At 55.5% G+C, this 15,607-nt stretch overlaps 1 protein-coding gene across 1 annotated transcript in view; it reads right to left on the bottom strand.

The window, feature by feature from the left end:
- Positions 1-179: 179 nt before the first annotated feature.
- Positions 180-15,607, bottom strand: part of FUK (fucokinase) — a 23,232-nt gene continuing 7,804 nt past the window's right edge. The window contains exons 3-24 of the mRNA XM_008063314.2: positions 14,950-15,101; positions 13,835-13,885; positions 12,050-12,175; positions 11,613-11,685; positions 10,760-10,857; positions 10,270-10,350; positions 9,593-9,712; positions 9,255-9,426; positions 8,768-8,880; positions 7,541-7,642; positions 7,270-7,440; positions 6,421-6,485; positions 5,674-6,044; positions 4,749-4,959; positions 4,393-4,559; positions 4,078-4,299; positions 3,563-3,706; positions 3,290-3,409; positions 1,271-1,458; positions 1,085-1,184; positions 378-601; positions 180-257 (exon numbers count right to left, since the gene is read on the bottom strand). Of these exons, the coding sequence (XP_008061505.2) occupies positions 180-257; positions 378-601; positions 1,085-1,184; positions 1,271-1,458; positions 3,290-3,409; positions 3,563-3,706; positions 4,078-4,299; positions 4,393-4,559; positions 4,749-4,959; positions 5,674-6,044; positions 6,421-6,485; positions 7,270-7,440; positions 7,541-7,642; positions 8,768-8,880; positions 9,255-9,426; positions 9,593-9,712; positions 10,270-10,350; positions 10,760-10,857; positions 11,613-11,685; positions 12,050-12,175; positions 13,835-13,885; positions 14,950-15,101 (3,149 nt within the window). The remainder of the gene's footprint in view (positions 258-377; positions 602-1,084; positions 1,185-1,270; positions 1,459-3,289; positions 3,410-3,562; positions 3,707-4,077; positions 4,300-4,392; positions 4,560-4,748; positions 4,960-5,673; positions 6,045-6,420; positions 6,486-7,269; positions 7,441-7,540; positions 7,643-8,767; positions 8,881-9,254; positions 9,427-9,592; positions 9,713-10,269; positions 10,351-10,759; positions 10,858-11,612; positions 11,686-12,049; positions 12,176-13,834; positions 13,886-14,949; positions 15,102-15,607) is intronic.

The raw sequence follows: 15,607 nt of genomic DNA, 5'->3' as shown, positions 1-15,607 counted from the left end.
CAGGATGTCTTGGTCCTGTCCCAAGCATGGCCTATGCTTGTGTTAGTCCTGCTCAGGTCTGCTTCCTTCAGGAGCAGATTCGCAGAGGCAAGTCGGGGAGTATCAGGCAGAGATTCCCATGTGGAAAGGAAAGGAGGGAGAGGCTGCTGTAGGTTTTCTTTTGCAGAGCAGGACTAGCCTCACTCACTCCCCAGCAGCTTCAGGCTCAGGCCTTGAGTGTCCACTTCTACCAGGTGGATGCTATAATTCCCGAGGCCCTGGATAAGATAGGAGGTATTTAGAGAGATCTGGGTAAATCTCAGGCCTTCTGAAGGCTGTAGGACCAGGGTACTTGAAGATGTCACCCCTGGTTAGTTGACCCCAGCCCCATCAGGTACCTCAGTCTTGGCCAGCACAGCCTCCAGAGCCTCTTTCTGCAGTGGCTCCTTGGTCAACAAATAAAGAAAGCCCCCTCCGCCTGCCCCGGCCAGGCTCTGGCCATGCACATGGGGGGCCAGGACATCCATCATACGCCGCACAGCCAGGGGCTCACAGCCTGGAGCCATGAGCTTCTTCTGTTCCCAGTAAGAGGTCAGGCACTGGCCCAGCAGAGGCAGGTTTCCTGAGGTGGGAGCAGAAGAGAGTGTCGTGTGCCTGGGCCAAGAGGCACTACTGAACCAGTGTTGTGGTTAAAAGCCCAGGTTCCAGTGCTGTCTGGAGGCAGGAGTCATAAGCCTACTTCACAGGGTTGAGGACTGATGTACATAAAGCAGCTGACATGGTACCCGGCCCAGGTGTTACTCCGTGGACGGTGTAGCCACACACTTGGAATCCTACTCAGCTCCAGGTGCCCTGGAATTCAGCTACGGGGCCAAGCCCATCCCCCACCTGCTTCCTACTAGGTGGAGCTGGAAGGTCCTTCGCATGACGAAAGTTGTCCTGAGATATGGATCCACCTAAGTATGAAACCCTGGAGAGGCTTCTGTTCCCAGGGGCATAATATCTGGGTCTTGTATCAAGTCTGCAAATGATCCTGGCCTCTTAGACCCACAAGTGACAAGATACTCCTGATCCCTGACTCACTCCCCTGGAAGAAGCACCTCACCTTGGCGGAAGGCCTCAGCACACTCTTCAGTTTGCCCCACCAGGCTGTGAGCATTCTGCACCACAGCAGGTAGCCGGGCATACCAGCTCCTCAGCACATCCTGCACACGGGGTGGGAGAGGCAACATGAGCGTCCAGGCCCAGCTGAGCCCTCTGCCTCTCTCCCATATTCCGGGCCAGGGCTCACCTGCAGCAGATTCCGTGCCAGGCGGGTCTTGCCGGTGTACACCAAGAGCAGGTGGTCGTTGAGCTTCTGAACAAAGCCCTCAGGCACAGTGATCTCTTCCACCTCCACCTTCAGTGGCAACTGAGCCTGGGAGCGTCCCACCTTGATGCCAGGCATTAGGCCACCCACTTGGTCCTGCCAGCCACCTCCTATGAGCCCAGAGCCCTGTCACTGGTGGAGCCTTTCTGGCCCAGCTTCTCTCTTACAGCCCAGGCACTGGGCCCTGCACCCCTGCCTGGAACCAGTGTGGAAAGATAGTTCCCCCAACTCCTTGGGACAGGTAGGCTACACAGCTTCTATCCCCAGACCTGGGAGCAGGATAATCCCAGCAAGGGAGAGAGCTTCACTCCAGAGCCAGACTTAGAATTCTCAAGGGCTGGCTGGGCTCAGTGGCTCAGCCTGTAATCCCAGCACTTTGTGAGGCTGATGCAAGTGGGTTGCCTGAGCCCGTGGGTTCGAGATCAACCTAGGCAACTTGGCAAAACCTCATCTCTACAATAAATAAAAAATTAGCTGGGTGTGGTAGCGCGCACCTGTAGTTGGAAGGCTGAGGGAGGACTGCCGGAGCCCAGCAATTTGATGCTGGGGTGGCTATGAGTATGCCACTGCACTTCAGCCTGGGTGACATATCCTGCACACAAGGTGGGAAAGACATCATGAAGCAAGATCTCATGTCTGTCTCAAGTAGACCATATATGACTTGCTTTTTTTTTTTTTGAGTTGGAGTCTCACTCTGTCACCCAGGCTAGAGTTCGCGGCATACACATTCACGGCCACCCCAGTGTTGACCTGCTGGCCTCTGGTGATTCTTCTGTCTCAGCCTTCCAAGTAGCCGGAACTAAAGGAGCGTGCTACCACGCTCGGCTAATTTTTTGATTTATTGTAAAGACGAGGTCTTGCCAAGTTGCCCGAACTGGTCTCAAACCCATGGGCTCAGGCAGTCCACTCCCTCAGCCTCCCAAAGTGCTGGGATTACAGGCTGAGTCACCAAGCCCAGCCCATATGACTTTCAAAGACAAGAACCCTGTTTCATTCATTTTATCCACAGGGACCAACAGAGTGGATTCCCAATAAATAGTTGTCTGTTGACCAAATGAAGAATTTGAATGGTATATCTCAAAAGAAAGCTGAAAATACCTCCCCATCTGCTCCTTTTGCTAGTGACTAGCTGTTGTGGGGTGTGAGTCACTGCAGTGAAAGGAGGGGGCTGGGCTGCAAAGTGACAGAAGACACCTTAGTCAGGCATCTGTATGTCTTTGCGGCAGTTTCCTTCCAGAGTCATGCTAGAGGTCTGGCATCCTGAAGTGAACAGAACACCCTAGGATCTGGAAATAGACAGATCTCTGGCAGCTCTACACTGCACTTGGCTACAAGGGGCCACAGTGACCAGGAAGCGAGAGAATCCTGATACTAGATTCCATCAGATCATAGCCATTGCTGGGCCCAATACTCCACTATCTGGCCGGGGAGAAGGCAGGGGCACAGATGACCACAGCTCAAGGGAGGGGCATGGTACCAGAGGGCAGGTTGATGATCCAAACCAAGTCTGCCTAGCACTACCCCATGGGCAGCCCTGGATAGGAGCAGAGTCATGAAGAATGGCACCTGGTAATAGCCAGTGCCTAGCAAACATGAAAGGTGCCCACAGAATCTGACACTTAGTAGGTGCTCATAAAACATCAGGTTGTTTGAGGTAGACTGTTTCAAGTTGAACACCACAGAAAACTAACTTTTTTTCAAAAAATAGAGACAGAGTCTTGCTATGTTGCCCTGGCTGGCCTGGAACTCCTGAGCTCTCCTGCCTTGGTCTCCCAAAGTGCTGGGATTACCGGTGCAACCCACAGCACCTGGCAGGAAACTATTATTTTAAGGAACCACAAAATCATGTGGCTGTTGACCAGTCATGTGCAAATCCAGGGGAGCTCCTGCAGGCCCTTGGAAAAGTGTTGGTGACCCCCCACCACCCTGGGGCAGTCCTACCTGTTGTGAGCACCTGCTCCAGGTGCAGCACTGCGTGGATCAGGGCCTCCATGCCCACCACTCGGCCTGCGGCCCGCTGCAAGGCAGCCAGGGCAGTGCCTGCCAGGATGCTGCTGGTGCCTGCAGAGGAGAGTGCCAGGCATGAAACGCCTCACTCCTTCTCAGCCCAGTCCTGCCCCACTCCTTCTCAGCACAGAGGCAAGGGAGGGGGATCACAGGTAGGCCTAGAGGGCCGGAACAGTAGGTGGGTAGCAGGGGACAGGGCTCACTTACCGAGACCAGAGCCGTGGGGCAGCTCAGACCAGGTGTGCAGCTCAAAACCACCCCCAAAGGAGCAGAGCAGCTGCTCGCTCAGTGGAAGTTCGGAGTGAACATACACAATCCCAGCGCAGATGAAGGCTGCCTTCAGCAGGGCCCCTGCCGAGGGACGGGTATGCAACAAGGAATTTGGTCTCCATGGGCAGAAGTGGATACCCCGTCCCACCCCCACTACTTCCCAGCCCAGTGTGGGGCTCACCTGGTAGCACAAAGCCCAGCGGCAGTGCAGGCTCCATCCCCAAGCTACACAAGGGCAAATGTGTCATCTCTACTTACTGTGTCTACATGTGCCTAGGCAGGGTGACTTCTGGCCCTTTCCTTACTTCAGGGCTCCTCACCCAGACTGGCTAGCCCTCAGTCCAGGCCCCATTAGCCTGCAGTCCCCTATAGAGGGGTCCCTGGGTTCTGCTCCCATCCCCCAACTAACTGTGTGTGCATCCCCACCTGTAGATGTCCTGGGGTGCCCTAACCTGGGGCATGCGGCTGGCAGTAATCCCGCAGGTCATCCAGGCTCCGGCACACTATCTTCACGGCCACCTCGTCCTTCCGAGACCCCACCGCCAGCCACAGTTCGGGCTCCAGTATACGGCGGGCCCTGGCCCCAATGGGCCGGCGGCCATCCACTTGCACAGCCAGGCCCAGCACTGCCCCACCAAGCTCATAGGCGAGGGGTGGTGTGTCACTCCAGCCCCCTGTGGCAGTTTGGCAAGACCAAGCTGGTCACGGGGGCTGCAAGCCTGGTTCTCGGGAGACCACCTTCACCCCATCCCCCACAAGGGGCTCACCAGAGAAATCCACACGGGCAGGGCACTCAGCCACCACCCACTGCCCAGGTGCTGGCAGCTCCACCGTCTCCGTGGAGACAAAGAGCTGGGCTGACATCACGGCCTGGCGGATCAGGATCTGCCCAGCCCCCTCATAGTGGCGGGCTGCTCGCACCAGCAATGCTGGCCTGTCCAGAGGAAAGGGAGGGATGGTGACATGGAGCCCCAAGCTTGGGGCAGACTGCCTGACTTTGGGGACCTAACAGGCCTGGGTGACCCGAAGGTGCTCCACCTCCCTCCGGGCTTCCAGCATCAAAGGACGCTTCCCCAGATGTCTGGGGACTTCTGCAAGGGATCTGAGCTCCATTAGCACCCACCTGCTCAGCCACTTGTCCCTCTCCTGGGCGAGCGCTGCCACACCCCTAGCCAGGTCTCCACACTCCAAGTACGAGAAGGGCCGCATCCACTCAGGGTTAGCAGCCGGCCCACTCCGTAACCCCCCATGGCCCTCTGCCATGCAGCCCAGTACGTCCGCCACACAGGCCAATGCCCGTGCCGCCACACCAGGGTCTTCCGCCTCAGCTGCAACTGAGGAACCAGGAGGGACCAGGAGTCAGGGTGGCAGGGGAGGGGCCCACCCTCAACACCTCTGCCCCAAGAGGCAATTCAATAGTCCCCAGTACTCTAGATTCCTCACAGCTCCTAGCTTTTGCCCAAGCTGCACCCCCACTCTCTGCCTAGTAAAGTGCTTCTCATCCAGCCAACCCCAGCCCAAACGTGCCCTTCACCCCCACCCAGGATGCCCATCATGCTTAAGAGTACAGGCTCTGAGGTCAAACCACCCGTGTTCAAGTCTCAGCCTTTCCACCAAGCAGTTGTGCAGCTCTGGGTGAGTGACTCAAATAGGGGTAATGTCCCCAGTCCCTGAGACCATCCATGAGTGCTGCCCATGAGGCTGAGACCCTGAGCCCCCCGGCAGTGTGCCTGGGACCTCAGGTACAGCCTGCCACCTCACTGGGGACTCTGCTGGAGCTCTGCACCCACACCCTGGCATCCAGTACAGAACACACAGGGTTTGTCAATGTGCACAGGACCCAGAGGCTCAGCCACCAGGCCTCGACCCCTGACCAAACCCCACTGACAGGGATGAGGCAGTCCGGAATCCTAAAAGTAAAGTCCAGTATGTCTCTCCCCTGCTTTGGTACCTCATGACTCCCTGGTCCCCTCAGGTGATGGCCCAGAGGGCAGGTAGGGCAGGTAACCCTGGCCTGACTCCCCAACACTAATGGCCAGCACACTCACCCTGGTCCAGCGTGGCCAGCAGGGGCCCAGGACAACCCTCACGGACAGCAGCCCGGATCAGCGGACGCAGGCTGAGGTCCTGCCGGGCCTCTAGTATGTGCCGTGCCTTACACAGGGCCTGGCGGAAAAACAGGTCCCGGCGGGAGGCCAGGGTGGCAGCCTGGTCCAGGCATGGCTGCAGCTGCTCCCATGATAGACGCCAGGAGGCTCGCCAGTCCCGTAGGGCCTCACCCCCATCCTCCTGGGGGTCCAGCATCCACAGCATGTCCTGGGGCCTCAGGGCCCTCGAGGGGTGGAGCACAGGAAAGAGGCGGGCGCAGGGAAGGCAACGCTCTGCGGGGAGTGTGTCTGGGTCCCACAGGTCCCAGTCTCTAATGCAGGGAGAAGGCACATTAGCGGGAGGGAAGCCAGGCTCCTGTCTCCTCCCCAAGCCCTGACCCGCCTGACAACTCATGAGGACTGGATAAAGTCCTTCAGTGGAGGCACAAGTGGGTCATTCAGGGAAGGAGGCCGAGCTGCCTCGCTTCCCTTCCTAGGCCACTGAACGAGAATCCCAAAGTCTGAGCACAGCCAGAGACTTGGAGGTGCCCGAGAAGAAGCACTGGAGAGAATCGAGCTGCCCAAAACTCCCCCGGGTGGATGATAGGGGAGCCAGTGGTGCTCTGGGGCAGGGGAAGGACACACCTCGAAGAATGGCTACCCCAGCTGCCTAAGCCCACAGAGGCCTGTCGGGGCCATCAGCCCTACCGAATGCCTGTCTTCTTGAAGAATTCACTCCAGGGCATATTGAGATACGTGCCTGCCCCCTGTCTCTGTGGGGAGAGGAGGAAGCAGTCAGGGCTGCAGGGGCCACAGGAAGGGGTTAGGGACACAGGTCAGAGGGTCAGGAGCTGCTCAAGTGAGGGCAGAAAGAGAGACATGGGCACATATTCAAGCAAGTTCTGCAACTGCTTCACTCTCCTGCTCAGGTGTCTGGAATCTGGAGCAAGATACTGGGTTCCAGGCTCCACTCACCATAACTGGCTCTGTGACCCAAAGCAGGTTACCTCCCCCTCTGAACTTCAGTCTCCAGTATAGAAAGTGGCCATAAAAATCCCCATCTAGGGTCAGATGCAGTAATCATGCCTGTACTCCTAATACTTTGGGAGGCTAAGGCAGGAGGATCACTTGAGCACAAGAGTTTGAGACCAGTCTGGCCACCATAGTGAGACCTTGTCTCTACAAAAATAGTTTTTTTTAATTAGCTATGTCTGGTGGCGTACACCTGTAGTCCCAGCTATTTGGGAGGGTAAGGTGGAAGAATTGCCTACGTCCAGGAGGTTGAAGCTGCAGTGAGCCATGACCATGCCAGTACCCTCCAACCTGAATGACCAAGTGAGACTTTGATACACAAAAAAGGTCCCCACCCAGCTCACCTTACAGAGCAGATGAAAGGAGGGAGATCAAGGCCTGTGGAGACTCCACTTGCCACACCCTCCCCACAGCCCATGCCTCAGGCCAGTACTCATAGAACCCTGCAGTGAGGTGGGAGCTGGAATCCTTGGGGTTCCCCAAAACCCAAAGAAGGGGGTAAGGAGATGTAGGGTGGGCACCTACCTCCCAGCTGTCCAGACGGCCCACGAGAGTGAAGGCACGGCCCGGGGAGCCGTGCAGCCGCATGTGGTGTCCCTGCAGAACAAGGTCACGCAGCTCCAAGCCGTGCAGTGCCACAGACTGTGCAGTGTCCAGCCCACTCATGAAGCAGCCAGCGCCAATGTGAATGGGGCCCTGGCAGGGGAGAGGGCAGGAATCCTGGGTCGGCGGCACCCAGCACCCGGCAAGACACACAAGATGCCAGCTGCCCTAACCCCATGCTTTCAGGCCTTACCTGCAGGTGGCAGTGCTGCAGGACACTCCCAGGCCCCAGCCAGACAGGACCCTCCAGCAGGCAGCTGACCACGGAGCTCCCGGCCGCCAGGAGCTGTCGTTCCTATGCAGTCGGGAGGAAGGGCCTGAGGGCCAAGGGCCGGAGCTGCTCCAACCCTCCTCAGAGCCAAGTGTCTGGGTGTAGAGTCGAGGCCTGCTGCTCCCATGCCTTTTGGCCAGCCAGTCTCTCTCTGGACCTGCCCTGGCCCCAGCCTGAGCCTATTCCCATCCCGCTTGTCCAGCTATCCCATCCCCGGCACCCCAAGGGCTACCTCTGAACTCCACCCGCCCCCTTCCTCAGTATCACAGCACTGGGCACTGACCCAGACCCACCACTTCAAATGTGCCTGTCTCCCCAAGCAAACCCCACAGAAAGTTCTTTGGCTTTTCTTTTCTTTCTTTTTTTTTTCTGAGTCAGAGTCTCACTATGTCATCCAGGCTGGAGTGCAGTGGCACACTCATGGCCATTGCAGCCTCAACCTGCTGGGCTCAGGTGATCCTTTTGCCTCAGCCTTCCAAGTAGCTGGAACCACAGGCATGCACCACCATGCCCAGCTGACTTTTTTATTTATTGTAGAGACGAGGACTCACCATGTTGCTCAGGCTGGTCTCGAACAACTGAGCTCAAACAATCCTCTCACCTCTGCCTCCCAAAGTGCTGGGATTACAGGTATGAGTCACCTGACCCAGCTTTTTTTTCTTTTTAAACAGTCAGGGTCTCACTCTATAACCCAGGCTGAAGTGCAGTAGCATGATCATGATTCACCATAGCTTCAACTTCCTGGACTCAAGCGATCCTCCTGCTTCAGCTTCCTGAATAACTGGGTGTACACTATCACACCGGGCTAACTTTTATTTTTCAGAGCCAGGGTCTCTCTATGTTGTCCAGGATGGTCTCAAACCTCTGGTCTCAAGTGAGCCTCCCACCCTGGCCTCCCAATGCATGAGCCACCACACCCAGCATTCTTTAGCTTCTCAATCAGGCAGACCTTGATACAGAATCCTGACTTGGCCACTCACTGAGTAACTTAGCCTCTCTGAGCCTCTAGCACAGTATATGTAAAATAGGGACAACACACCTGCACTCAGATAAACTGTTCCATGCATGAGCTGTTCCCTTCCCTGGAGCCAACATCCCACCTGACCCCAGGTACCCAGTCAGGCACCTCCGAGGGGAAAAATGTCTCACCTCTACCTGGGAGTGTACAATCTGGGCCCTGGGGATCCTGGGAAGCATGATGCTGTGTAGGAACTCACTGGCTGAGGAGGTCATATAGCTGTAGCTGCCATCGGGGACATATGCTGTAAAGACACAAGCACTGACCCCAATCTCATGCCCGATGCAGCTCAGGGGTGAGGCTGGCCTCCAACGAGCAGACACTTCCGCATCAGATATAAGGAGGGCAGGCATGGTGATAAGCCTGTTAGGTGAGACTGAGTCAGCAATCTGTCTGAGGCCACACAGCTAGAAAGTGGACAGGCTGGGACTAGAGCCCGGGAGGGAGACAGAAGGAAGATGGGAAGAGAGATAGCTAAGCAGGGGGGCTGTGGCCTGGGACAGGGTAACTGTCCAGTCCATGCACTGGGCTGTTTGGTCCAGAATGCAGGAAGTAGCCTCATTCTGGGGCCTCATCCCCTGGTCTCTCCACCCCAGGGAACCAAGAGGCAGTACCCACCCAAGGTGAGGGGCTGACCACGAAGCTCCCTCCACAGCTGGGCCCGGGCATTCTGCAGATAACTTGCCACGTCTGCGTCACCTTGCCCCAACTCTGGGGGCCGCCCCACCAGGAAATCCTCCCTGATCATGTTCTGAGCCATGCAGAGCAGGATGTCAAAAAACAGAGAAAGCTGGGGAAAGGGTAAGAAGCACAGCTATTGGCAGGGCAGGAACTGGGTCCCATGGCTCCAGGGCTGTGCTGGGGCAGTCCCATCTGCAGAGATTCTGATCCAGAAAGGGGAAGGGGTTGGCCTGAGTCACACAGCACCTCACCCCCAGTTCCCCTCCCCCAGTCACCTGGACAGGCTGGGCTCCAGAGTCTAAGCCCATGTAGGTGCAGGCATCCAGGGGTGGGCTCACATGGGTGGCTAGGAGGTGCTCAGCAGTCTCTACCGAGAAGAAGACAACCCCAGAGACCTGGAAGGGCCCCGAAAAGAGTCAGGTGGGGAGCCCTGAGCCAGGCCCAGGCACGTGTCAGGGAGGGCACATGCAGATGGGCCAAGCAAGTCCGGATGCCACACCAGGCATCTTCAGAGCCATTCTAGCACCAGTCTCCTGGTCTCTCAGGGCAGCTCCCACCAAGGCATCTTCTAGAACACTCCTCAACTTTCGGGCCTTTTCCCAAACTCAGCTCTCCACCTTCACCATGGACTAATCCCAGATTTCCCCACCATGCCACCATTGTCCCTCATTCTGGAAATATTCCTTGTGTCTGGTTCTAGACCTCCCAACGGCATTCCCTGACTTGCTCACATTCTGGTTCCAGGCTTTTTGGTTCAGGACAGAACCCTGAATTCCAAGGCTACCCCTTTCTCAGATCCTTGCTCCACCTGCTCCCCTGAGAGGACATTCCTCAGATTCTGGCTCCAGCTTGTCCTGGAATCTTCTAGGAGTGGGGCTGAAAAGAAGGCAAACCCTCCCACCCTGTTCCATAAGGTCCCCAATGCCCCCCAACCTGGGCCCAGCAGCCATACCAGTGGCACTTGCCCATCAGGTCTGACACACTGTTGAATCTCTGCCTCAGTGCCCTGGTAGTAAATGTCCAAAACGAAGCCCTATGTGGGGGGAGAAACTAAGTTAGGGAAGAGCACAAGAAGGGATCCTGAAGGAAGGCTCAGCTGGAGCTGTCAGTAAGGGCATCCTCCAAATGAAAACTGAGACACAAGTCCAGCAGGTGCCTGTAAACTCCTGAGGGACACAAGCACTGACACCTCCCTCCTGATGGTAGAACGCAGGCTTTATATGTCTCCAAAGCCCCTGAGCCTGAGCAGAGCCTGGCAGGTGGTCGGTGTGAAATGCACTTTGGGCATACGGTTAAGTGAGCACCAGACCTCACTTTGCCATGGAGGAAACTCAAATGCAAGACCACACCAGGAAATCCAGGAGGAGAGGTTGCCCAGTGCACAGGACTGGAAGGCTGCCCTAGGGGTTCAGCTGTCCATGCTGCTGCCCCCAGGGCACTACCTGGGAGTCAGTGAGGTAGACGCCATGGTTCCGAGCATAGGCCGGGCTCCCTGGAAGGGCGATCACTCTGGCTCCCTGGAAGTCATCCCAGCTGATGTCTGTGGGGCGGGGCAGTCAGGAGGGTTCCCAGGGGCTCCAACCCAAAGCAGGGCGTCCCACACCAGGAGGAAGCAAGAGCCCAGGGCTGGGGCATCCGGGCACCTCCAAGAGGGAAATATGATTTCCAAAGTCAGACACGCCGGGCTCGGTGGCTCAGCCTGCAATCCCGCGCCTTGGGAGGCTGAGGTGAATGGATTGCCTGAGACTGCAGGTTCAAGGCCCGCGTGGGCAACTTGGTGAGACCTCATCTCTACAACAAACCAAAAATTAGCCGGGTGTGGTAGCGCGCGCCTGTAGTTCCAACTACTTGGAAGGCTGAGGTGGAAGAATCGCCGGAGCCCAGCAGGTCGAGGCTGCGGTGGCCGGGAGCGGCCACTGCACTCCAGTCTGGGCGACAGTGAGACTCCAACTCAAAAAAAAATTTTTTTTTTAATTTTAAAATAAATAAATAAACAAAACAAAGTCAGGCACACATTTCTCTGGGAAAATGACAACCCTCCTCTTCCAAAGTTCTTCCACAAGCCCTGTGGGGTAGAAGGGGCAGGGCTGCTTCTATCTATTCTATGGACAGCCAGACTGAGGTCCAATAGGGGTAGCCCTGCTTTCTGGTCTGGGCTTCATTCTCTACTCCCTACAGCTTCCCTTCTCTTCTAAATAGGGCAGTGGGGCAGGCCCAGAGAAAGGGGAGGTAAGGAATGCAGAGCTGACTTCCCCTGTGGCGAGGGAAGGCAGTCCAAGGCTGTCTCAGGCTCACCGGGATGTGCAGGAACAGACAGCAGCATGTCGGTGCTGCAGACCCACACGCCTGGTGGGGAGCCTGGGCCCAGCTGCAGAGGGGAGACAGAGAATGCAGCTAGTGCCTGGCCCAGCCCTTCCTCTGCTCCCTTCCTCCGCCCAGTACCAGCTTGTTCTGGGGGTCCACCAGCCACTTTGTTCAAGGGAACTATGTCACAGAAGTAATAGGGACTCCAAGACCTGCGGTGCCAATGCCACCTCCACCCCCTGGGGCTACACCATCCCCCAATGTGACTAAGACTAACTTCCCCCAGTATGACCAAGACTGACTTTTTGAAGCTCTGACCATTCCCCTTGGGATCCTCCAGCTGAACCACACCAATTATAGCTGGGGGTGCAGTAGGCAAGAAAGGTTCTATCTGAGACAAGGCCCCATGGGCCACTGTCCAGCCTCACCCGATGGGTCATGATGTCCAGCAAGTTGTCCAGGTTGCAGACCAAGGCTTCCACAGGTGCCTGGGTGTTCTCCACGGGGAGGCAGGTGAAGGCCCGACCACAGTCATCAAAGGGGAAGTCTCGGCCCTTGGGGGGCATGGACAGGGACTGATGAGGGAACCCTTGGGGCACCTCATCAGCTGTGCAGACAGAAAGCCGTCAAGTAGAAGACTGGCAAAAAATGTTTTCTTGGCCAGGTACAGTGGTTCATGCCTATAATCCCAGCACTTTGGGTGCCCGAGGCAAGACGACTGCTTGAGCTCAGGAGTTCAAGACCAGCTTAGGCAACACAGCAAGACTTTGCCTCTACAAAGATCAAAAAATTTAGGTGGGGGGCATGTGGTCCACTACCAGAGGGAGTGAGGGCCATCTAGAAGCCCATACTTCACCTGCATGCAGCCTACTTAGGCAGTAAATCCTCATTTGTACCCCACAACACTATAATAAATAACTAAAAAAAATTTTTTTTAATTAGCCAGGCATTGTGGCACATGCCTGCAGCTCCAGCTAATCAGGAGGCTGAGGCAAAAGGATCTCCGGAGCCCAAGAGGCCAAGGCTGCAGTGAGCCATGATTGTGCTACTGCACTCCAGCCTGGGTGACAGAGTAAAACTCCAACTCAAAAAAAAAAAGTGGCCAGGAGAGGTGGCTCATGCCTGTAATCCCAGCACTTCAGGAAGCCAAGGCGAGAGGATTTCTTGAGCCCAGGAGTTCATTCGAGATCAGCCCAGGCAACTTGGTGAGACCTCATCTCTATAGTAAATCAAGAAAAATCAGCTGGGCATGGTGGCACATGCCTATAGTTCTAGCTACTTGGAAAGCTGAGGCAGAAGGATCACCTAAGCCCAGCAGGTCGAGGCAGCGGTGGCCGTGAGCATGCCACTGCACTTCAGTCTGGGTGACAGAGTGAGACTCTGACTCAAAGAAAAAAAAAGAAGAAGAAAAAAGAATTCTAATTAAAAAGCCAATGTTTTTCTATACAAATTTCTGTAGTTGGCCTTTTCATTTAACAATGAAAATACATTCCCTGAGCACTTCAAGTGATCCAGCCCTGTTTTAAGCATTTATATGGATCTTCTCAGCACATCCACATCCACATGAAGTAGAAACTGTTGCCATTCTCATTTTACAGATGAGGAAACTGAGGGATAGGAAGGATCAAGTGACTTGCCCAAGGTCATAGAGCTGATAAGCCTAATTCCTGGTCAATGCATAGAGGTAGATGAACTTTTCTTTTTATAATTTTTTTATTTGGTAGAGGTGGGGTCTCATTGCCTAGGCTGGGCTCAAGCAATCCTCCCATCTTGGCCTCCCAAAGTGCTGGGATTACATACATGATCCACCATGCCCGGCCAGCGGGACATTTTAATCTAATAATCCACTTGGAAGTCATGCTGCATATATTTAGTCAGTTGCCAATTTTTTGGCATTTAGATAGATTCTGATTCTTTTTTCTTTCATTCTTTCTCTCTGTTTTTCAAAAAATGTTTGTGGAGACAAGGTCTCGCTATGTTGCTCAGGCTCGTCTCAAATTCTTGGGCTCAAGAAATCCTCCCGCCTCAGTCTCCCAAAGTGCTGGGATTACAGGCATGAGCCACCATGCCTGGTTGCTTCAGATTCTGATTCTTCTAGATTTGCACAGTGAACACCTTGCACGCACACACAGCACAACACCCCTAATGTCCTGCCCAACCCCGAAAATTGGGTTCTGGCCTTCCGCATGGCCTCTGTCCCAAATTCCACTTACCATGTGCAAAATAAGGATCCAGGCCGAGTGCAGGACGTCGGACGTCACCACCTGTCAGGAACAGGAGAGCTCTGATGACAGAGGCCTCAGGAAGATAGCACCGGTAGGACAGCACTCTCTTGTCCAGAGAGGAACCGCAACACCAATCCACTCAGGTAGCAAAGAGACAAAAGGCGAGGTCAAGCCAATGGCCACAAGCAGGAGCTAGCAGTCTCACACAAGGGCCACCTCTCTGCTCCCTGTTAAGGGGAGGCTACAGGCAACAACTCAGGGCTCGCTGGGTGACGAGAAAGTCTGCTCCATGGTAACCACACAGAGGCCCCCGCCCCTGCCTGAGCCACCTCCATCGCAAAGCATGTCCAGGCCTGGGACCACCCTTACTCTCCATGCCATGGTCCTATGCAGGCCAGAGGCTGAATGAAGTGGCTGGATGAGTGGGGACATAGGCCCAGAGGAGACACTGACTCCTGCCCAAAGAGGCCAGTCACATCCCAGTTCCAGGGAACAGCTGCCATGTGGGAAGGGAAGGCCAGGATACCAAGATCTTTTTTTTTCTTTTTTTTTGAGTTGGAGTCTCACTCTGTCGCCCAGACTGGAGTGCAGTGGCCACTCCCAGCCACCGCAGCCTTGACCTGCTGGGCTCTGGCGATCCTTCCTCCTCAGCCTTCCAAGTAGCTGGAACTACAGGCGCGCGCTACCACGCCCAGCTTATTTTTGATTGATTGTAGAGATGAGGTCTCACTGCCCAGGCGGGTCTCGAATCCACGGGCTCAGGTAATCCACAAACCTCGGCCCCCCAAAGTGCTCAGATTACAGGCTGAGACACCGAGCCCGGCCAATAGCAAGATCTTTAATCTCTTCAAGAGAAGCCAGAAAGCCTTACTTTGAGATATTAAGATATTGTGAACTTTCTAAAAATGCCACCAAAGCTGGCCCTGCCTTCTGCCCTCAGCTGGACGCCAAGGCAGAGACGAATCTGTTCAACCTACAGACACACAAACTGAAGCCAAGGCTGAGCCGACCAGGGCAACAGAACCAGAAGAGCTGGCAATCTCAGAAAGAATTTGCTTTCCACAGGGATAGGAGCCAGAGGGATGGCCCTTGTGACCACTCACAGTGAAGCCTGCTCGGGCACTCAAGTGTTCAGCAGCCACCAGCAGGGCATTGAGGGTGGCTCCACCACTGCCCACGCGCATCTCGGGGTCCTCCACAGTCAGCAACAGTGTCCTAGGGGGGATCTGCTCCCGCTTCTGCCGCACCTCCAGCTCTGCAGTTGGAACATACACGAGACCTGCCTCTGCCTCCCTGCCCTGGGTCAGAGCACCTGAACAAGTCTCCTGACATCACTATTTTACCTTCTTTGACTTAGTTTTTCATGAGAAAAGCTGGCTCATGAGATCTTCACCCAACTCCGTAAGAAAAATATTACACCCATGTTACTGATGAGGAAACTGAGGTGTAAGGAAGTGACATGATGTGTATGAGGTCACACAGCTAAGAAAACGTGGGATCAGCCAGGCCCGGTGGCTCAGCCTGTAACCCCAGTGCTTTGGGAGGCTGAGGTGAGTGGATTGCCTGAGCCCGCGGGTTCGAGACCCGCCTGGGCAGGTGAGACCTCATCTCTACAATAAATCAAAAAATTAGCAGGGCATGGTAGCGCACGCCTGTAGTTCCAGCTATTGGAAGGCTGAAGCGGAAGGATCGCTGGAGCCCAGCAGGTCGAGGCTGAGGTGGCCGGGAGCAGCCACTGCACTCTAGTCTGGGTGACTGAGA

This window comes from Carlito syrichta, unplaced genomic scaffold, assembly GCF_000164805.1.
Source record: "Carlito syrichta isolate Samal-C Ts95f unplaced genomic scaffold, Tarsius_syrichta-2.0.1 Scaffold306734, whole genome shotgun sequence".
NCBI lineage: Eukaryota > Metazoa > Chordata > Mammalia > Primates > Tarsiidae > Carlito > Carlito syrichta.
Note: the sequence above shows the minus strand (reverse complement) of the source record. Positions and strands in the feature narration are given on the sequence as shown.